This window comes from Elaeis guineensis, chromosome 3, assembly GCF_000442705.2.
Source record: "Elaeis guineensis isolate ETL-2024a chromosome 3, EG11, whole genome shotgun sequence".
NCBI classification, from domain to species: Eukaryota; Viridiplantae; Streptophyta; class Magnoliopsida; order Arecales; family Arecaceae; genus Elaeis; species Elaeis guineensis.
Genome location: NC_025995.2, coordinates 11,010,737 through 11,035,071, shown reverse-complemented (window position 1 = coordinate 11,035,071; position 24,335 = coordinate 11,010,737). Strand labels below are relative to the sequence as shown.

General features: G+C 37.7%; 1 protein-coding gene across 1 annotated transcript; it reads left to right on the top strand.

The window, feature by feature from the left end:
- The first annotated feature begins 7,852 nt into the window (after positions 1 to 7,852).
- Positions 7,853 to 11,166, top strand: LOC105042206 (calmodulin). Its single transcript, XM_010919328.4, has 5 exons — positions 7,853 to 7,954; positions 8,080 to 8,368; positions 9,900 to 10,057; positions 10,227 to 10,307; positions 10,817 to 11,166. The coding sequence occupies exons 1-5, from the start codon at positions 7,868 to 7,870 to the stop codon at positions 10,949 to 10,951; spliced, it is 750 nt and encodes a 249-aa protein (XP_010917630.3). The 5' UTR covers positions 7,853 to 7,867; the 3' UTR covers positions 10,952 to 11,166.
- Positions 11,167 to 24,335: the final 13,169 nt, after the last annotated feature.

Here is a 24,335-nt window from a genome sequence, read left to right as displayed (position 1 = left end):
CTTCTTCCTTTGTCGGTAGAAGTTTTGGATGTCGCCCAATGCCATCTCTCTCCTTCTCTATTGACGATGGCACCTCACTAGTCCTTCCGACCCTTCAACCTCCTCCCTTGACCATCGATTTGCTACTGCTGATGGCTTTATTATCCTGCAGTCCTGCGACAACCTGTCTTCCACCGAAGCCGTCGACAGCTACCATCATCGGGGCTTCAAGCAGTTTTTGAGAGACCATGTTGAGATGGAATATCTCTCTTCCCCACTTCTTTCTTTCTTTTTCTTCTTCTTCTTCTTTTTATCTAGATGTCTAGCTGGATCCTCATTTAGAGCCTCTTTCCTTATCTGGATCCTGCTAAGAATTCAAATTTAAAATTTTGAATGCAAACAAGAAGCAAAAATGATCCAAAAATTAAGGATTTTCGTAATCTTCTATATCTGAAAGTTGCGATCTCCTTCTCTATCTAGAGCCCTCCAGTTTTGAGCATGACTAGGATGGTCCTAAAGGAGCCATTAACTGAGCTGAACTGATCTGATTTGATTGGCGTATGGTCGATCTGGAGAGGATCGGATCTGCATTTAACCGATTTGAAAGTAGTTAGATTTGATTGACATCGTCTGATCTGTAGATGGTCAGTCCTGATTTATATTTGACCATTCTACAGATGATCGAATTTGATTGATGTTAGAATAGTACGATGAAACTCCTTTCATTGAATACTTGTTCCTTTCCATAAAGCGGCCTGGGCCCATCCTCTAGCATCAATCAGTTGCGACAAAATTTTATCTCAAAGTCGGATAGGCTGGAGCTTAGTGACAGCTACAGGACTGCGATGGCTTGGCGGCAGTAGCAGGACCTGCAAAAAAAATTCCGACCGAAAATGACTCGATGGAGATCCTTCAATGCTCAAATCAGAATTCTGGACAACAAAAGAAAGGAGTAAGCATGTCGAGAGAGAGGAGATTCTATATCTTGGGGGTCTCTTGTAGGCCTTTATTTATAGGCAAAGACTGAAGAGTCGTGAGAGAAAAGAAAAATTAGGTGTTTAGTCTTGACTTATTTGAAGAGATATGGTTGTTATCTTCTTCCTTATTTGTCTATCATTAGCTATTATGTCGTGGTCGTTTGAATTTTGAAAGAGATATAGAATTTTAATAGATCGGACGATATCTAGGATTGGCTGCAGATTGGGTCGGTAGCCAAACAAGGATCGGAGTTGCTGAAGTAAGTGAATCAGGAGTAGTTGGCTGAGCCTGGATATCTTTGTTCTTTTGATACCTCATGTCTTCGGCTTTACATCTTCGACCAGTACGAAATCATCCCCAACAAATAACATATGATAAATATGAGAAGTTTAGTGTTCCCAAACATATAGCATACATGAGAAGTTTAATATGTCCTAAAGTTCTTAGCAGTTTCACTTTGACAAATGTTGCACTTCTTTTTCAAATATCTAGAAGGGTGAGAAGTGTCTCATGACTTTCCTATTAAAATTGCATGTTTTTGAACTAGAACATCAATAGATCAATCTCACCAAGATCCTGTCAATTGCAACACTTTCTAGTTGGCCTGCTCATCCCTTCCATGCAATTTTTCAAGCCTTTTAGTCAAGGTTTGTCAGATCTCAATCAAATTCTATAAACCACCAAATTTTTTCCTTCATGAATTTTACAAATTCAACATTCTGTAAAATACTGTGAAATGCATGAATAGATAGGGAGGAAGAAGGTGGTGCTCACAGCTGTAGCTATTATGGATGAGATGACATAGGAGAGGAAGTCTATGTGATTGAAAAAAAATATTTAAAAATAGGTGCACACAATTATGGAGAGGCAAATGATAAGTATCTACACGAAAATAAAACGTAAATATTACAATCCATTACATAATATTGTACAGAAAGTTTTGAGCATAAATATGATGATATTTAAGAGGGTTACTCGATCCTAATGTCATGCCATGTGGCGTAATAATGATATGTGTTTTTTTAAGGCATCAATCATTTTGGATAGTAGTGACTGATAAGTTATTAAAAAAAAATTTATTTATTTTTTATCGGGTAAATTATATTTTCTAATTTTCTAATTTAATTATTTTTTATGAGTATTTTAATTTTTCTGTCAGGATGGCATTTCTTTTATTTATCATTCATTTACATTTTTAGTATGTTGGATACTGGATAGGAGAATTTCATGAATATTTTAAAAAGTGATGATGTGCTTGGAAAAGAATGATCGAACTTCTTTTCTAAAAGAGTTTAATCTTAATAATACGGTAAAAAAGACGACGATCATCTTTATATCCTTCTCGATAGATATCAATATTTAATAACCTCTTACGAGAATATTTAAAACTTATCAAATAGATATTATATATCATGTACCATCAAGTACTCCATATGCATGGTGCATGCAAATTAATGGTCACACATGTCATCGACATGCAACAAGTATTATCTGATACTGGAAGGTAGTTGCCTCCCAACCAGCCTAGTGGACATAACACTTGTAGTACATGTCAAACAATTAATTAATCCATCTAATTAATGCTCGTATATCCTTCATTTAGTTGCTAGGAAATTGCTAGCCTACTTGCAGGTAACCCATCAAAAAGGACAGACATTGCCACGTGTCATCGGACGAATATATCATAAAATAATTGGAACTACGCTTTGTAGTACCTTCCAGTCCAGGCAATTAGTGATTTCTTTCCTCCTGCAACGTAAAGACATGCACTGGACAAGTGCAACTCAGCTTCACCGCCCTTGGAAGCTTTCACCGTCCAAACGCGCAAACGTTCAATAAATATTCAAGTATGGGCAGCACCGAGTTAGTCCTCGCACGTGCAACCGCGTCGTGGCCCCGACGAGTCAACGGCCGCGTGAGATGCAAGAGAGAACGGATGCCACGCGTCACGACTCACGCCCGACGCACACGTGTGGTCCCTGCGTCGCACGTGCTGGGACGGCCTTGTGTTTCCCAACCCCCGCGTTCGCGTGCCGCGCAAGCCGGCCTTCCCAGCCCTAGGACGCGGCATCACGACGACCGGTGAGATGGCCGGTTGGTACGAGGCCCAAAAGTGTTACCCAAACTTCGCCCTCCATCATGCTATTCATCCCGAGTGGGATAATAGCACCGGCATTTAACGCCTGGGCCCCACTATGAATCCACATGCATGCCAGCGCTGCGGAGATATTTTGGGCGACATGGGGGCTTGGAATCATCCTTATCCAAAGAAACAGGGTACCGCGTGGGTGGGCCGGGTCCCACACGTCGTGGGCCTGGGCTTTTGACTGTGGACCACGGATTCGCCACGGTTAATCCCGTGGACGGGCTACGGTTCCATTCGTCGGACACGTTACTTTTGTAGAGATCGCGTTATGTGATTGGTCCGCATCAACCTTTCTAGAAACAAACATTGACCGTCTGATCAAAATATTGGACTTTGAAAGTTGTCCCTCCTCTTGCATCTAGACAAAAAAGATCATCCCATCATTCTCAAGAGCGGAAGCAAAAGTACATATATCATCTATCAAATGGTTAATTTAGACAATTAGACTGTAATTTTTTATTTTCTATGTTCTACCCCTCCGGTTAGAATAACACCAAAAAGTTTTACCAGTAAACTTGGTTCTTTGACATTTAATCAGTGTTAGGTGAAGCATAGGTGGAGGTTATTTGAGTGCAAATGACAAATTTAGCCTTTAATTTGTCAAATGGATGGGACTATATCCCTTAGCTAAGAAATGTTCTCTACATTAATGACTTTATATGTAGCATTCTACCATAATTCGGGGGATTTTTGTATCTGGTCATGAGAGGGATGTAAATGTTCTCTTTTTTTTTGTACCATAATTTTTTTTTCCATTGGTTATATTGTCATGATTTTAAAGTAATTTACACAGAGCTGGAGTGGTAGTTTAGACTAAGTGATTGCATTTGCATAAAGTCATGATTTTTCTACTAACTGAATCACCTACAAAAATAAAAAGTACTAATAGCACTAATATAAACAAGGTCATAACGTCTGGCCTTGCTGGATTCTATTTTAGAATTATTAGCAGCAATTTTGGTTGCAAAACAAAAAGATTGCTAAACCTTGATTAGGTAATCTAAAAAGAAAGCAAAAACTTTGATTAGGTACATTAAGCTGCGTATAATGAAGAAGGTTAAATTTGTAAATATTGGTTTAAAATCTAATGTACTTAGCTTTAATTGACTTTCTTTTAAGAGGAAGTTGAATCCTACTTTAAAATTCATCAGTTGTTATTATATATTGAATTGTTAATAGAACAAAGCTATCCATCATTTTGTTCCTTATTCAGCAAAATTTCAATATTTTGGAAAGATCAAGAGTTGCATCCTAGCCAAATATTGTCCTTTTTAGGCAAGAGGGAAATGTTGCAACTAAGGCTAAAGAAGATACTTGTTTTGGTGGTTACAAGTAGTAGTTTATTGATGATGTAGATATGGAGAAGAAGGATAAACTAATGAGAAATACTTAATTGAGTTTAAACTTAAAAGTAACTACCTATTTAAGTTTCAAGTAAAAAATATTTTTCATTTGAAACATAACTTAAAAGCAGCTATCCAAATGGTATAAAATGATCTAATTACCTCTGCAGTTATAAAGCAATACACACTATTATAAAATAATACTGCGCTATTATAAAATAATACTGTACTATTATAAAATAGTACTGCACTATTATAAAACAGTACTGCACTATTATAAAATAATACTACATTATTATAAAGTTATCCTATACTATTAAAAAGTAGCACTATATTATTGTCAAGTAATACTACACTATGATAATGTAATACTATCTTATTGTAAAGAAATATTACACTAATATAATACAATAAAGTAATACTACATCATTATAAAAAAATACTACATTAATATAATATAATACAGTTTTATTGTAAAGGAGCACTGCACTAATATAATACAATAAAGCAATACTGTATTATTATAAAAAAATATTATATTAATATTGTTGTGGGCAGGCTGTGGGGGGATCTCCCTTAATAGTCCCACATCGGGCAACTCTGGTGTGTGCATGTATTTAAGAGGGATACGAGCACACCTTCCCTCACGAGGTGTCTTTTGCCCAAAGGGCAAAGGACAAAACCGTGAGGCCGTCTGCATGACGCTGGGCTGGGGAGGTACAACCCCTGGTGGGGCCCGATCAGGGGTTCAGGGACAACCCCCGGTGGGGACCACGGGGCACGCTCCCTGTCAGGACCTAGCCAAAGCGGGCAATACTTCGTGGGACGGAGCGTGCGGTCTCCGACGACCTGCTTGACACGTGCGCACAACAGTGGCGCGCCAGGTAGGGGCACCCGCCCCTGTCCGCACATGCACCTCCAGAGTGGGGGGCATGTTGTGGGCAGGCTGTGAGGGGACCTCCCTTAATAGTCCCACATCGGGCAACTCTGGTGTGTGCATGTGCTTAAGAGGATACGAGCACACCTTCCCTCATGAGACGCCTTTTGCCCAAAGGGCAAAGGACAAAATCGTGAGGCCGTCTGCGTGACGCTGGGCCGGGGAGGTACAACCCCCGTGGGGCCCGATCAGGAGCTCCAGGGACAACCCCCGGTGGGGACAACGGGGCACGCTCCCTGTCAGGACCTAGCCAAAGCGGGCAATACTTCGTGGGACGGAGCGTGCGGTCTCCGACGACCTGCTTGACACGTGTGCACAACAAATATAATTAATATTATCTTATTATAAAGAAATACTGTACTATGATAATATAATACTACAGTATTTTAAAGAATATAAAGATAATTTAATAAAAAATAAAGAATTATTTTTAATTTATATTTGAAATAGATAGCTATTTTTACATAAAACTCATCTAGAGAGCTATTTTTAAGTTGAAAGTAGAGCTAGAGATTTATCTCTAGTTCTCTATGTGGAGAATAACTTAATAAGAAAATTAATTTTTTATCTTTTTTTAGACAAAAAATATTTATTTCTAATTTCTCCATGGCTCACAAAATTAGGGCTAAGCACAAATCAGGTTCGATCGGATTGAGAGAAAAATTTTATCTGATCTAATCTAATTGGATTGTAAAAAATTTAATCCGCTGCCGACCATTTATCATGTATAAACCGTTTGAAATCGAAGTGAATAGTTTGTAGCAGGTTCGGAGTTGTGTCGATTTAGATTTCAATGTTGATTTTAAGTCCAATGTTGGCCCATGTAAGTTATTGATTTTTTTTTTATCAATTTAATGCAAAAAAGATCTAAATCTTATAAGTTATAAATTTTGGAGTTATTTTTGAACTTATACAAAATAAAATAGAAATTAAAAAAATTTACTCGTCTGAAAGTAACTATATCTGAAAGCTTTCACTTTAGAATTATCTCAAATTGATGTGCTTCTATTAACAATTCAATATTAATATTTTCATGAATCCAAAGTAGTGACGAGAAGTTTTTTATAATGAAGTATTAAAGTCTAAATGATATCGTCTCAAAAATGAAGTGAGTTTGTGAAATAGTACATCGGTTGGAGTTAATTTATATAAATTAAAAGTATAGAAATCGAATCCGAACCGTAAATAATTAATTTTTCACAGACTCCAACTCGATTCCATTCGATTTATATCTTTCAACTGATGAAACCGATGTTTATTGGATTAGATTGGATGGATTTCTTCAGATTTTAATTATTTGTTCAGCCCTACACAAAATCATAATAGGTAGCCCATAAATTTTTTAGCTTTTTGGATTATCATCATAAGGATCCCACAAAAAGGCGCTATCATTGTCAAAAAGGTAAATATGTTGGACGGCTAAACATATTTGTAGATTTAACTATTTTGTATGAAGTTGAATTTGCATATAGATCGAAGGATCTATCTTATTCTTTTAAATATAATTTCAACTCTATGAAATAATAATTATTTTATCCATCTTATAAGGTGCTAGCATTGGATATGCACGATGCGTGTGAAAGATATATTTTTCAATCTTTTTCTCCAAGTATGGGGTATCGGATCATTTTCTCTCTTTTTTTTTTTTTTTTCATGACATTTGGAAATCTCATAATTATTTTTTACCTTATTATTAAAGTTGAAAATGCATACTAGGTGTGAGATGGGCACCTAATAGAAAATTGTGTTATGTTATAGTAGCTGATGTATGTGAAGATTGGCTCGCCCAACTCGAATTTCATACCAACTAGATTCAAGTTTATTAGAAGAACACACATAGAGGGTGGCAAATGGCAACTAATTGGGTTGATAAAATCACTTGGCAGTACATATAGTGTCTTGAGTTTAATCATGCTCTCACCTTATTTATGTCGGAATTCCTACTATTATAATTCTAAAATATAAATTTAGAGTATTGGAGATAATATTTACTACTTACTCATGCATTGCTCTTAGCAACGATGAATGGATATTTGGATGAGAGAAGACAAGATGTGCTAAAATCATATCTAAGTGGGGATATGCAAGTTATTTAAATAAAAAAAGAAAGCAGATGGACCTCACCAATGGTACTGGCATGATATAAAACCATCCCTGGCTTGAACACCCAACCCTAGCTTAAAAAACATTAAATCCTCACCCAATCAGCCCCCCTCCTTGAAAGCCCCATCCTCCATCACCCAAATCCAACATCCAGCTGTCTGAAAGCTGGAAAAGAACATAAACAAAGAGAACTGATATTTGCACTCCCCATTAGGACATCTCACTCATTTCTCTACATCGGCATCCCCTCATTATTTATCCAATGAAACAAAAGCCAGGTGAGACCAAATTTGATGTGGATGACACTTTTCTTTGTTTTAAACGATCATAATGAGTGATACTTCAATTCCCAGTGAAAGGCAAAGCTAAAGAGAAGGATAAATGGAAGAAAAGGAAGGGGTCATGGTGGTGCATCTCCCTTGGAATGCAGGAGAAAGTAAAAAGAAAGATAATTGGGTGGAAAAATTGGTGATTAAGACCACAATCTAAGATATTTTTGTTTTTTGTGTGGTCAGGGAAAGACAGCCCGCTAATACATCTTCTCGTCCTTTGCTTTCCTTTATTTTTTTTTTTAATTTAATTATATTGTACAGTGTCCATTTGACCAACCGTGCCAAAAAGTCAAGCTTATTCACCTAAGCAAGAGCCCCACCGCAGCGCACCTCCACCCCTCCCTTGGACTCGGCTACAAAAGGCCTGGGGAATCCCTGGTTCGTTCTCACTGCAAGGATCCTTCTCCCCTCCTTCGTCTATATCTCCGTTTCTCCCTCACGCTCTTTCTCTCTCTACTGTTTTTAGATAGTGGTGTCATGGATATCCTGACAGAGGAGCAGATCTCTGAGTTCCAAGAGGCCTTCTGCCTCTTTGACAAGGATGGAGATGGTTTGCTCTCTCTCTCTCTCTCTCTCTCTCTCTGATGCTTTTTTTCTCTCTGACACCCATCTTTCTTGCACTTCTTTTCTATAGTTTGTGCTCTAAGTTGGTTGATGGTTTAATTGAGTTGGGTGGGGTTATTTTGTATAAGTAGATAATTTTTTTTATAGTTTCTGTTTCTGGCTTTTTTGAGTTTGGGTTGGTTAAATATGCTTTGGATTGAGAGATTTTTGACTCTATAATGAGCTAGTGAGACTTTGTAGTTCAATCCAGTGTTTTTGTTCTTTTGTGGCTTATGTGTTTCTATGTCCTACACCTCCAAAAGATTGTTTCATAAAGTTAATTCAACACAATCTAAGATGGTTTGGTGTGGTTTGTGTGTTAATATTTTGGTAGGATTAGTTTATTTTCCTTTTTATAGATATGTGTTTCATGACTCTTCACTCAAGCGAACTTTTGGAGATTAAGGTTGGTCTCAAAATAGTGTTCATGGTCAGTTTTAGATCATGTAGGACTTCCTTTTGTGCTTGAACAAATGGATTTTGATGAAACATTGACCAATATGTTTTCATGTGAGTTTTGTGTTCTCTTTCATGCAAGAATTGGGGCTTTCATGACTCTTTGTCAATTTTTTTGTGAGGATGTGAGTTATGTGACATTAAGTTGTCTATTGGAATTTTCTCCTCATGGTAGGGATTTTGGTCCAAGCCATGGGATTTTGATGGGTGACTATAGATTCACCATTGCTTTGGACCTTCATTCTATGTTCTATAATGAATCTAGTAGCTTGTGGTTGTATGGCTGTTTCTTTCTTGTCAATCTATGTACATGTGAGTGCACCACTAATTTAAAGTTTGTGGAAGGATCCATGAACTGGTCATGGTCAAAAAAGCCCAGCTCATGGAAAAGATTTTGTTGTCCAATTGGTTGTCTTCTTCTGGGAAGATTCCATTCCTCGGATGGCTTTGCTTATGCCATGTGATGAGTCTTTTGGGACTATTGTCCTATAAACAGCTGGCCAAACTATAGGATATTTGAGCCTACAAGCCAAATAAAACCTTTTGTATTTTCTTTTTGCTGTAACAAAACCTTTAGGATTTCTTGTGCGTCTTTTCCTGTAAACTTTTTATCATTAACAATCTAATATTAATATGTAAGAAAAGATTTGGTTATTGGGACTTGTTAAGGTTGATAATTTTGGAATTTGTAAATAAGAGTTTACAGAGTTGGTTTTATGTTAAGGCTAGTTTTTGTAGGTTATTAAATTTTGATAAATCATATATCAATATTTTAGTTGTTTTATTTGCCAAAGCTAAAACTACCTTTTGTTCTAATCTAAAACTATGTTTGTCACACCAACTACTTATCTCATGAATTTTCTATGGAAGTCTTTACTGCTTTTAGTTTCTCCTATTCTATTTTTGTTCAGTAATCGTTTCTAATGATTATTGATTATGTATCTGTCTATGATTCCTTATGAGGGAAATTTGGTTATGGATCTATGTCATTATCTGATATGATTAATGCTGTACTATGATAGGCTGCATCACACTGGAAGAACTGGCTACTGTCATCCGATCATTGGGCCAGAACCCCACTGAAGAAGAGCTGCAGGATATGATCAGTGAGGTTGATGCAAATGGGAATGGTACCATAGAATTTGGAGAGTTCTTGAGCCTAATGGCTAGGAAAATGAAGGTAAAACTGTCATGCTTGACATATAAAATTTCTATCAAATGATGGATGGTCTACAAACATAGCAAACATGATTGGGCATTGGAAGAATCTTACAGCCCCATATGAACTTCAATTCTTCCTTCTTAAAAATTAAATTTTGAACTTACATTCAGTTTTCTTGGCTTTGCAGGAGACTGATGCTGAAGAAGAGTTGAAAGAAGCCTTTAAGGTCTTCGATAAGGACCAAAATGGGTACATCTCAGCCAATGAGGTGAATATTGGATAGTGTTTTTTTCTACTTGTCTGACATGCCTTCACTAAAAGAAATATATCTAAGAACTGTTTAGTGCTCTTCTCTGAACTTGGTCATGTATGAAGTTTGACAGGCACGCATTTCCTAACGGGGATTGGAAAATTTTGAAGCTAAGACATCTTCAAAAATGACAAAACCCTTTAGCTCAGCTGGTTGGCACCCTCTCCTCAGGGCATGTCTATAGAGAAGGTCTAGGATTCAAAACCTAGCGGTGGCTCTTAACCTAGTGCTATGATGTATTATATTTCATTTACTATCTAGAATTACATGACAGATTTATTACCCTTCTTAGGAACCAGGTTATTATCATGATTGGGTGTTACGTCTATGGGCAAGAAAATTCGAATTCAGATTAAATATATGTTATAAAAATTATATTTTCCATTGAAAAGCATTGAATTATGGTTTTCATCAGAGCACGTGTCGATATTTGATTGTTAATGCAATTTCATTTCCCATGTATGTAGCTGAGGAATGTGATGATCAATCTTGGGGAGAAACTGACTGATGAAGAGGTTGAGCAGATGATCAGGGAAGCGGATATAGATGGTGATGGACAGGTGAATTATGAGGAGTTCGTGCGGATGATGATGGCTGCCTAAGAAATAATCCCTGAAGATGAATCACATCAGAAGCTTGCTTTTGTGACATCCAAAGTTTAGTTTTATCCCTTTTTGCTGTAGAAGAACCTAACTGGAAGTGCTTATTATTTCTTTTCCTTTATTACTTTATTATTTTGTTGTTGTTGAGATTTCAGTCTTTTCTTTGAAAAATGTTAGTTATATGATCTATAATTCAATTACTGTTCTGCTTTCCATATTGTAACCTTTCCATAGAAGTATTTTACAGTGGGTGGTCTAGTCAAACGATTTACTTAAACCAGGTATACTGATTTCTGGTTTTACAAGGACAATATCATCATAAGCCCTCTCATTGTTGTGGGCTGATCATCAGGAGATTTTGGTACGAGGATTGCATGGTGGAAGGCAATGCTTATGGTCCAATAAATACACTAACCAACCATAGATTGCTTTGCTGTGGAAGTTAGAGAGGGTGAGCCTTGGTGCAAGAATAAGGTTTCTCCACTGTGTCATGGAAATTATACGTTCAAAATATGAAAACAGTATCTTAAAACAGTATCTTCTGCATGCATGCAGGGTAGGGCTGTGAATAAAAGATGCTTCCTGGATCTTACAATGGCAGGAGATATCTTTTGGTTTTTTTGGCTATGGATGCTGAAGGAACAAACTTATTATTCTTGAAAAAAAGGTTACAAACTGGTGGAAGGAAATGCAGAGAACGAGTTCATGAAGGTCGGTCTGGTATTTCATCTATTCCAAATGGAAGGCTGAAGGAAATATTTTGAATAAATACTATAGAAGCTGGTTAGGTTCGGTCTAAAAGTAAATACTGTCTACAGGGCCTATTCAAAACAATATTATCTGTTTCAGTATTAAAAAATAAAAAATAAAACAACAACAGCAGCAACAACAACCCGTCCGAAAAGTAGATATTGAGATATTGCTGGGGAAGATGGAGAGCTTTGATCAGAAAGGGATGTGGGAGATGGTGAGGAGCAGAGACGAAGAAATAGACATTTATTTTTTGTTTTTTTTTTTTTTTCTGCTGGCATACCGGTTTTGTTTGTTTGCTTGGGCAATAGATGGTCCCTGATTATGAATTAAAATAACTGCAGTATGCTTTCTTCACAAGCTCTCGTTTTATTGTTGTGGTTGCCCCGTAGCAACAAATGCTATATTCTTAGAGATTGAATTGAAGGGTTTTTAATCTTTGAAAATAGAAAGAAAAGAAAGAACAAGCAAAGCAACAAGAAGAAAGAGCCAGAATAGAATAATGTTTGGCTCTACGAAGTAGAAGCGGGCGTATGATGATAGGAGTGGAGAATGGATGGAGGCAAGCCGTTGCGAGGATTCCAATGGAAGGAATTAAATTTTGAGATCTAATTGAAAGAATTAAAAATTTTAAAATGAAAATAATTTTCATCAAAAAATTGAAGAGGTGTTGCTTTAATTTTTTTTTTAAAAAGAATTATAAAAATTTTTGAATCGAGGGTTTATAATGCAAGACTTATCCCGTATTATCAATTTTTCGAAGTGCATCCAATCCAATCTCGAGGAAGTCCAATTTTCCAATAAATAGGTAATTCCGTCGCTTTTACTGGCTCACCCAGAAGCCATGAAGGGGCTGTGGATATGCCGACTCCATCTGCCTACTTTCAAAGATAGAACGCCGCCTGATTCCAATCCAAATTGATGAGTTCTTGTCCCATTTTTAACTCTTGGTTCACAGGGAGAAGGAGGAGCTGTCAGTCCTTGGTTCAAAACGATTCCGATTTCTGGGTGGAAGGCAATCAGCCGGAAGAACGAGAGAGAGAGAGAGCACTTGAAGACCTGGACAGGTCTACTAGGTAACAGGGACTTAGAATGCTTAGGTAAACAGATTGCAAACTTTAACATTCTGGTTCTTTCCCTTGCACGGAAGAAAGACGAAGATGATTTACATCCTTAGTTTGGGCCTCCTAATTACGGGTAGGAGTGGGCTTGAGCTGGATTCATTTCTAACCAGACATAGAGGTGTTTGGTTCACAATCGAAATCGGAATGGATGAGCATCAGAATCAGAATCAGAATCGAAATGGTCAAATTCTTTGAAGCATTTAATTCATAATTAGAATCGGAACCGGAATGAAAATTTGAATCTTTGGAAAAGAATAAAGATTTAGTTCTAGATGGATTGGACCATTTTCATTCCATCCTGAAATAGAAATTAAATTATGATTCCTTCAAATAAAATGGGTAGAATGAGAATCACCTATTTTTATTTTAATTTTATCTCAATATTTCTTAACCAAATATCCCCACGAGTAGTTGTATTTTTGGATAGACCAAATTTGGGCCGATCATTTTATATTTCATCGCTCCGGCCTGGCCTGAAACTTTCAAGGCTTTCCAATATTTTGCACCCAATCATGCTATAGAGCCTAAGAATCTGGTCATGAACTGGTTTTCTTGGGTTGAGTTAATTTTTTTCTGAATTATTGATCAACTGTCAAATTGTTTTCAGTTTTCCTCAGAGCTAAATGATTCTTTGAATTATCCTTAGAAAACAAACCAATCCATAATTATATAATTATTTTTAAATTATACATAAACTAATCGAAGACCCGCACATTGCATGGGACTAAATGTAGAAAAATAAAATATATTGATTGTATCGTATTAAATAGTTACACTGAAGAGGTGCTCTTTCAATCCATTTGAGAAGCTGAGTTGGCAACACTCCAATACTCCAATCTATGTTTAACCCATTTTCAACTCTACGGCCATACAACCCATAGATACATCACAACCCCTCAAATGACAAATCAAATATATTTAAGCATATACCATAACTATGCGAGCTAACATATTATTTTTTTTTATTTTAAAAATAATAACATACTAATTTATTTTTTAAAAATATTATTTTTATTTTTTTAAATAATATATTTTGAGATCTGAATCGATCCATCGAATCAGATCAAACTTGATAAATTATCCACAAATAGAACACCGTACTCTATCAATTTGAAAGTCAAATCTCTGCATTTAATAGCCTTCGAGCAAAGGGGTGGGCTTGGTTCCGTCGTCGGCCCATGGTGCCTCTACCACAACCCTCCCTCCGGGTGGGGGGGAGAAAAAATCCCATGGATTCTCCGCTTACACATTTCCTCTTTTATATATTATTATTAATAAAATAATAATATTTTAGTACTATTACTAAAATAATTTTTTTATTATTAATCAATAATAATAATATTTTATTATTAATAAAATAATATTTATTATTAATAATAATTTATTATTATTTAAATTTTTATTAATAATAAAATAATATTTTAAAATAATATTTTTTTATTATTTTAGAAATATTTTTTTAAAATAATATTTTATTATTAATTTTTTCAAATAATTTTTTTAAAAAATAATATATTATCATACAAATAGTATTTTTAAATTAATAATAAAAATATTATTTTTTAAAATAATATTTTGAAAAAAATATTTTTATTATTATTTTAAAATTAATATTATTTGAATAATATTTTTTAAATATATATTTTATTATTATTTTTTTAAAATTTTTTTAAAAATAATATGTTATTATACAAATAGTATTTTTAAATTAATAATAAAAATATTATTTTTTAAAATAATATTTTTAAAAAATAATATTTCCATTATTATTTTAAAATTAATATTATGTAAAAAATAATAATATTTAAATCATTATTAATAATAAAATAATAATATTTTTTTCTTTTTCCTCCCTCAAATATTTTTTTACTTTTTTTCTTTTTTCTTTTTCCCATCCCTTCCTCCCGCCGCCTCCCCCCCACCCCCCGCTCCTGCTGCATGAGGCCTAGGTCGCAGTCGTCTGTGCCGCCCCCTAATGGGCTCGCCAACCGTCCATGCCGCACTCGGCTTCGTGCGACCATCAAACTCCCTCCCCTCCTCCGGTTACGTCGCCATCAAACCCCCACCCCTCCCCTCCCCCGGCTTTGGCACCACTAACACTCCTCGCCTCATTTGGGAGCTTTTCAATGTCGGCACCGGCTCTGATGATGATATCCCTTCCTCTCGTCGCTTCTCCCTCACCCCCTGCCCTTATTGTGTGAGGCCCAGGCTGCGGCTGTCCGCATTGGCCTTGCCGCGGCCCCGCCCCACCACCGTTTACGCCACACTCACCATCCGTATCGCACCCACCGTCCACGCTGTATCCGGCTCTATGCGACCACCAAACCTCCTCCCCTTCTCTCCCTCGACTTCAGCACCACCAACCCCACTCCCCTCCCCTGGCTCTGGCACCACGAAACCCCCTCACCTCATTTAGGAGCTTCCAGCACCGACTTCGCACGTGACCTAATGTAATTAATTTGTGCGAAGGTTCTTAGATCCCGAAGCAAAGAACCGCCGCTGAAGCCGGTGACGAATCAGAAAAAGGCAGAGGCTGGAGGGGAGGAAGGAAGAGGTGGCCGTTGGAGGTGGCCGATGGTGGCATCGTCGTGGTCTTTGTGGAGGATGTGGGCGAAGGAGCAAGAGCTCTTTAATCCAATCGGATGGAAGGCTTGAGCGGCCGAATAGGGAAGCTTAGATGATGCGTGGTATTTTGTAACTACACACGGCTCGCTCCTTCCTGGAAACTCTCCATGCGATCCGTCTTTTTTGAAGTATACGTGGCACAACCAAATTCATCGTAGAAGCTGAGTTGGCAATACTATGATATCTCTCCATAGAATATCGTTATATATATGATTTTATGATTTATTCACAAATTATTCATGATTTATTAAATAAATATGTATTACAAGTTAATGATATTATGTTTGTTGTTAGCGGTGATGTCATTTGCTGTCACCTATTATTCTTATCCGTATGATAAGTTTTTTTAATTAAATTTCAGAAACTTCCATATTTTTTGCATTTTTTTTTCTAACTTTTGGTTATCGGAATTCTTTCGGAACTTTTGATGGCTTTGCTGAATTTTTTGTAATTAACAATCATCTAGCCATATCATTGCTGAACACTAAACTTGTGATTATGATTTAAACTGCTCAGCTGGCTCAACCTATCGATAGCTCTTGCTCTAATCCGTAGCACTGGTCTTAATGGAATCAACGGGAATTTTGGTTGTTAAATTTCTCTTTTTGCCTATAGTTATTTAGCATGTGAGAGGCCTAGGTGCAATATGCCCCAATCTTTAAGTACATTTGAGAAGTGAATTTGTTGCATAACATGACAGAGTATTTTGGATAAGGGTTGTATTGTTCACGCAAAAGAATGATTCACCTTCCTTTGCGTGAATCCACCATTGAATTATATAATGGTTACTTCGAGATCAGTACAAGTGGATGAATTAAGAGTTCGGAGTGCTTTGAAATCCGTATGGGGTGAGATCTAATAATTTGTCTCAAAGGAAGATCAGTCATTCTTTCGCACAAAAGATACAAACCACACCCGAGTGTGTGTGATCTTGCAGCCAACTATTCTTTCATTTATATCTAGCAAATATGGTTGATGTGTTCCCATATATCAGGTCCAACGAGGAGCAGAATTATGTAACTCAAACAGGGTGGGTATAAAAGCCCAATCCAAGATAAAAATGTTTCATCCTAAACCACGTTTGATCCGACCTTAAAAAAGCCAAAACCTAGCTTACACCCAATTTGAGATCAATTTTATTAGCATAGGCACAACGTTGAGTTGGGTCAAGTTGTTAGGATTGAGTTGCTTGGGTTAGTAAGAAGAAGACAAACGTCAATTGATGCTCGGTTGAAACGTCAAGTGATGCTCGGTTTGGGAGGAACGGAGGGGGAGAGAGAGAGAGAGAACAAGTGCACAATATTGTATAAGGGGAAAAAAAAAAGAGAGCAAAGGTTTGACAACAAGGAAAAATATAATAAAATAAAAACTATGATGGAAAGTAACTAAGAAAAGTAAATAAGTAAATAAGTAAATAAAAAAATACCATCAATAAATGTGTAAGGAAACGTATAATGAACATCTTGTTGGTGAGGTCATATCAAGAATCCTCTTTTTTTTTTTTTTTCTTATTTTTTGATCAATATTTTATGATAATAAATGAATAAATAATTTAAAATTTAAACCATATTATAAAAAATAAATAAAAAAATACTAAATTAAACTTGTAAATTAGAAAAATTAGAATTACCAACTATAGATGGATAAGGAAACATTTACTTACAATATTTGCAAGATAAATATATAAAGTATGAGAAGTAATCTAGTCAAAATGAGACTAAACATAATCTTTAAATGAACTATTACTATTGCAGTTGTTCTTCGAGTCACTGTTGTAGGCTGCTTTTGTTGATATGCAAGGTGATAAAGAGATCAAAGGATTCACTGAATTAGCTCCAACTAGATCCTTCGATGCTAAAGTGATGGGAGAGATGAACGAAAGACCTCAATATATGAAGGGTTCATGATATCCTATATTTGATAGAGTGATTCTAGATCTATATATAGGTGATCAGGAGTCAAAAGCTTTCTAAAGATCCTATTATAATAGATTAGAGTCATGTTGTAATCGGGCAAAATTGCACCATAACCACATTAGAATATGGCATAACTGTCTGGGTTTACTATAGTAATCTTCACTCTGGGCATGATGGAGACGATACACTCTCACGTAAGGTGGGAAGGCCACCAAGTGAGGTGAGAGGGTTCAAGCCGATCAACGATAGATGTCAAGCTACATGAGTGCCTATTCGCATGCGGCCTACAATCTCGGAGGTTAGCTGCCTCCAATCCACTCATCTTGGCCTTCAGGTCGGCAAAGATGGTCTCGATCTACTTGCCTTAGAGCATCAAGAGTAAGCTTGGGTTGCCACATTGACTACGACAAATTTGGTCATGTCATATCATTATGATTATTTATTGCCACGTTACTTATCCTCCACTTCTAAGTCTCAACCATCTTCTTTGATTCAAGTGAAGGAAGTACTTGCATCATCAGACTCTATGCTACCCCGAAGAGGCCATTAAATTCTAAGTGGGAGCTCCCCAAAGGGCAAGTTCTCTCGTTTTGCCTTTCTAAAGTAGCATTGGCCATCTGGAGGTGGGTGGATGTGATATATGCCTGCTGATCTGGATAGAGAGATGATCAGTCAAGTTGATTTAGACAATTTGGGGCTCTATATATGGGGAGTAAGCTCCAACAGTTCTGTCATAGTTGGAGAGCTTCTTGAAATCATCTTAAGTTCACTTTGCCACATTGAGAGTCTCTACAGGGCCAGTCGGCTAAGTTCTCTCAGTAGATACCTTGATAGCCATTTTAGTCAGCATTGAGCGGTGATTCTGTAATTTCTTTCTTTCTCTTTTCTTTTTTCAAGGAGCCAAGCTCCCTTACTAAGTCCTTCTTTGCTTCCAAGATATTGATTTCATGGCTTTATCATATGAGAAGCACCTCAGGCATCGAGCAGACGAACTCGAATCAGTCATGCATGAACTCAGGGAGAGGGTGGCCACTGTGTGAAATCTATTAAGAGTAAGCTAGGGGTCATGGAGGGCCGGGCTGAGGTGGTTGAGCTCTGAGTTGCCACGACTAAGAAGCTGAAAATCGCTAAGTTCTAGGCTGTCGAAGTTGAGTAGAAGACCCTCTGAGCTATAGAGGAGTATATGGCTTTGGGGGATTATCATACGAAGCTGGTCCTTATTGCGGTTGAAGGGCTTCAACAAGTGCAAGGGCCAAGTGGCAAAACTCTTCCTCGAGGCTAATCTCAGTTGCCTCAACCCTTTTGGGAGAAGTGAAGATGGTGCCGAGGGGCCTTTGAGCCCCAAAGACTAAGCTTTTATAGGTCTTCTTCTTGCCCTTCTTGGTGTTGCTCCTATGAAGTTATTGACCTTATAAAATGGAGGCTGTTACGATGGTATCATGGATGTCTCAGATTTACAGCTCTATGAACTATGACTATGCTGTGAAGAGCTATCCTCATATGAGCTGAACTGATCCTGATATGAGCTCCTCTATGCTGATACGAGATATCCTGAGCATCCATGCTGATATGAGCTGAGGCCAAAAATAATAAATGTCTCCACGTAAAGAGCACATAAAAGCTAAAATCTCTCCTGATTGACAACTTATGTAATTAATAGGTGGGATCCTCATCTGCCATGAGGTGACACCACTCATTTAACAAGGCCAACAAATCAGGCACGGATTTTGAGGTTATTCAAAAGGGATATTCAAATTTTTCACTCAGTATGCTATCAGCAATGATCTCCTCACTTCACAGGAGTGATCGAGGGCTGAATTATCTCGTCCAATTTAGCATGTCTAACGGCTCGACAATTTCGAGATCATATGATCTCACAGCTAATAATCCAGCTGTTCAACATCTTTTTATATAAAACAACGAGAGTCCCGATGACCTAAGTAAGTCAAATCGAATTCTTCTTAGAGAATCAGTTGCTGCTCCTTTATTCTCTACTTTTCTAACTTGAGCGTCGGAGGCTTCTCGTCGGAGCTACAACCTCTGATTTGAGACTTATTTTATAAGTCACTCCAATACCAGCATCCGTGCACGAGGATCAGGCATTTATCTTCCGACCTCAGGCGTCCGTCTTTCGACCTCAACCGATTTAAGCAACAATAGGCCTTTGGTAATTTTGATCTTCTTCTCTTGTAATGAAGTCTTGCCTAGCCCTTGACCCATTTTGTAATCATATATCATAAATATTAATGAAAATATTATTTCTTTCACGGCACCTCTTTTAATTGTATTCATTGTCTGAATACTTGACTTCTTGTTTTGAGAATTTGAGGATGCCTTATGGATGCCCAGGTAGGCCAAATCAGACCAAGGTGCTTAACAATTAGTTCAAGTACTTGAGGTTAGCTAAAATGACCCAAATCAACTAAGATGCTTTTTTAGAGATTAGTTGAAACAGAGTAATGCCAAAATAAATTTATAATGCCATTTTGAGATGAAACCATAATGCCTTTAAAGACAGGCTGAAATAAGATGATAAAACACGTGGAAATAGACTAAGATAAAAATAGAATATCCATAGAGATCAGCTAAGATAAGATAAAGCCATGATCAAAATGCCATAGAGATAGATTGAGATGTTCCCATTGAGACCATATAGAAATAGGCTGCAATAAAATCAAAATGCTTGAGATTGGCTAAATGAATACAGAATACCTTTAGAATAGGTTTGGAAGTATTTAAGGTCATCCTATCTGAGACGCAGATGGTAGTCTTTGGTTTTGTGGGCCATCAGGCCTTGAGAGACATTTATAGTATCTGTTTGAGGCTGAGATAATATACCTCAATCGTTTGAAATCGGGCCTTTGATTAGTTGAGTTCTTTTGGATTGTAAGCACCTAGGTGATCAGGTTGTGGGCGCTTCCTCCTATAAGAGCTTAGGCTATGCTAGAACTTTTGAGCAAAGGTCCTAGGCTCCTAGCCAAACATGATATATCTCCATGGAGGGCCTCCATGTTGCATCCAGGTGCAATTGGAACACGTCAAATCCTACAGTGGATAACACGCCATGCTACCCATTATTTTTTTTTTTTTTTGGATACAAAAAATGGGGTGAGGGAGGTTCATCGGTGGAGCAATCTCCTCTGAATAGAACCATGAGGGCCTCCATCCTGCTGAGTGAATATTCGATGTGGAGAGCAATAAGCGCAATCTCATCCCCACCATGCCCGAGGAAAGATCTCGAGTTAGGTGAGTATGTCACCTCCAGCCCCACTTCAGCACACGGCGGATTAGAAATCGGATCTACCCCCATCTGCACAGGCATCGAAAATAAATTTTTTCATTTAATTGAATGCGCATGGTCTCAAATCTGTGATATGCGGAGTAGATGCCAAGACACATTCCGTACGAGCTACCATCACAGAGGTACTACCCCTTGTATTTCACCAATTCCCAATTGCACGCTATCTACCATGTACATGCTTCGAAATTTGCTCCGATTCCATGCACCCGGTGCATGCAATAATTTCTCCCATGGAGGGGATTCATATCTTCGAGCTTGCTCCCTAGCTATGTAGGCTCGTAGAACAGCGGTCCTAGTCACTTCTAGGATATCTGCACTTTCGAGGTCGGCTTGTGGAATAGAGGTGTCAATCGCTTCTAAAATATCTCCATGTTGGTGGCCTTTGAGAGATGCATTTGATCCGTAGTACTTAGTTTTTTTTCCCTTTTTAGAGGAGAACTAAAATATTTTTATTGCTTATCAATAATAGAAGTGTTGGGACAATTCAACCAACCCTCGATTCCGACTCTAAATTGATCTTATAAATACAAAGTGCCGACTAACAATCAGTTGGCTGACTGACAGTCGGCTATCCTCAACCATCAACAGACAACCACAAAAATTTGATTAATCTCTGATCGATGACCATCGGCATATCAGAGTTGTCGATCGATGCTTATTTGGATCTCCTCGACTATTGACATATGATCGATATACTATTATTACCGATATATAGTTGGTTTACCTGAAACTGCCAGCGCAGAGAGCGTATAATGGCCAAAATATGATCAGAGACAGGTATAACCACGTATCCCACGATCACATAATATCGAAATATGCAGGACCCACGTGTCTAATCATTACAAATGGTTATCAACTACTCATCTATAAAAGGAGGTAAATGAACAGCATTTGATAAAGTACTTCTGGACTGAGACTCTACCGTTTTAAAAATTTTATCTGCTGTTCACCACTTCCTACTGACTTAAGCATCGGAGGGTCCCCATCGGATATAACTTCAGTCAATGCGGACTTCTTTTGCAGGTACTCTTCTCCGACAACGAGCGCAACAGGAGATTGGTCACAACAATTGGCACACCAGGTAGGGAGAAGATATGAGTAACTATGGCTAAGATCAGAGCTCAACATTCTACAAGATCTATGAGACAGTCTTCCTACTGGAAAGATATTCTTCCCCCACCTCCATTGGTAGGATCCAGCTCTTCGCATCCTATAGTCACTATAGATGCGAAAATTACTATCCTGATGTAGCAAATGAAGGTATTAACGGAGGTAGTTCACAGCCTCCAATGGCAACAAATACAGCAGCAACAGCAACCACTGATGGTGGAGGAGTCGGTGACTCATTCAGTACCGTCTAGGCACAGCCACCATCCTCCATGGCGTTCACCCTCATCATCTCCAGAACGATGGTCATCTCGGCATTCTCATCGAGTCGAGCGGCCATGTTCTCGACATTCTCACCACACCACCCATCATTCGCGATGGTCTCCTTCTTCTTTTCATGTACATAGTATCAAGAAGGAAAAAAGATCGCGTGAACCTTCTCCATCTCCATCCTTAAATTCTTTGGGGGACTCTATCCTCGAATTATCTCAACAACGGTGGCTCGATGACTACGAGCATAAGTTTAAAGAGATCGACCGTCAACTTATCCGACTTCAGATGGAAAGTCGGAAATCTTTCAATGACTACTACTTCCACACTGCCCAACCTCTCTTTCAATGCATCCTGAATGAGCTGATTTCGTCTCGATTCAAGATGCCACAGATGGAGCCATATGACGGCTCCACCAACCCAATTGATTACCTAAAGAGCTACAAAGCTCTTATGATGATCCAGGGGACAACTGATGCCCTCCTATGCATTGACGGATATGATACCAAGTAGTGCATCCAACTCAGGGACGAAATAGAGGCCATGATTCGATGAGGCTATATCGAAAAATTTTGACGAGATCGTCTGACTCAACCTCCCACCGACCAACAACCTTAGCCACAAGCTGAGAAAATGATCAACAATCAGCCAATGGTGGAAGTATTAATATGATCTCTGGATGATCGAAGAACCGAGGGCCAACTTCCGAAGAAGAGTCGATGAAGAAACGATGATTGGACAATATAATCTCTTTTTCGAAAGATGATATTAGGAGAATACAAATTCTCCATGATGATACTGTCATTGTTTCAATGATGATAGTAAATTATAATGTAAAAAGAATTTTAGTTGATAATGGAAGCTCAATCGATGTTCTTTTTTACTTGACTTTCTCCCGAATGCGACTACCAACTGATCGACTCAGAATAGTCTCAACGCCATTAGTCGATTTTACTGGAGATGCAATTACTGTAGAAGGAGAAATCACTCTCTCATTAACTGCAACAACAGATCCACAATAAAGTACTATTCTTTTGACATTCACAGTCATCCGAGTTTCATCGGCTTACAATGCCATACTTAGATGATCTGGACTTAATGCTCTGAGAGTAGTAGTCTCAACATACCATTTACTGATCTGATTCCCAACAAAAGATAAAGTCGGAGAAATACGTGGAGATCAACAGTTTGCTCGATGTTACTTTCTGGTCTCCACACAAAATAATCAATCTGAAAACTCTTTGTCCGTTGATAAATTAGACCAAGAGAAAATAAAAAAAGAGGTGAACCAGCCGAACAACTGGTTTCCATCCCGTGAAAAGAAGAAGATCCTGAGAAGACGGTCCAAATTGGATCGCAGTTATCTAATCTGGAGCGGCAACAATTGATGAATCTATTAAGAGCAAATGCCGATATTTTTGCTTGGTCGGCAATAGATATGTCAGAAATTCCTCCGAAAGTAATAACTCACAAGGTTAATAATTGATCCTAAAGTTAGGTCGGTGAGATAAAAGAAAAGACTTTTTGCTCCTGAAAGGCAAAAGGTCATCGACGAAGAGATCGATAAGCTCCTCGCAGCTGGCTTCATCAAAGAAGCTAATTATCTCGATTGGCTCACGAATGTAGTGATGGTGATAAAAGCCAATAGAAAATAAAGAATCTACATCGACTATATAAATCTAGATGAAGCTTGTCCGAAGGACAGTTTCTCTTTGCCAAAGATCAACCAACTAGTTAATGCGATTTTGGGACACCGACTCTTAAGCTTCGTAGATGCCTTTGCAGGTTACAATCAAATTCAGATGGCACCCGAAGATGAGGAGCACATAGCCTTTATAACCGACAAAGGCATCTACTTTTACAAAGTAATGCTATTCGGTTTAAAAAATACCGGAGCTACTTATCAACAGCTAGTCAACAAAATATTCAAGATACAAATTGGACGAAATATGAAAGTCTATGTTGATGATATGCTGGTGAAAAGCCTTTAAACTTCTGATCATGTTCGAAATTTGGAAGAAGTCTTTAGCACACTTCGATGATATTAGATGAAATTGAATCCGACTAAGTATGCATTTGGAGTAACTTCTGAAAAATTCTTTAGATTTCTTATGTCACAATGAGGAATTGAAGCCAATCTCGAGAAAATAAAAGTTATCATCAATATGAAGCATCCAAGCTCCAAGAAAGAGATACAACAACTTAATGCAAGGATCGTCATACTTAGCCAATTTATCTCAAGGTCGACAGAAAGATGCTTGTTCTTCTTCAAGACTTTAAAACAGGCAAAA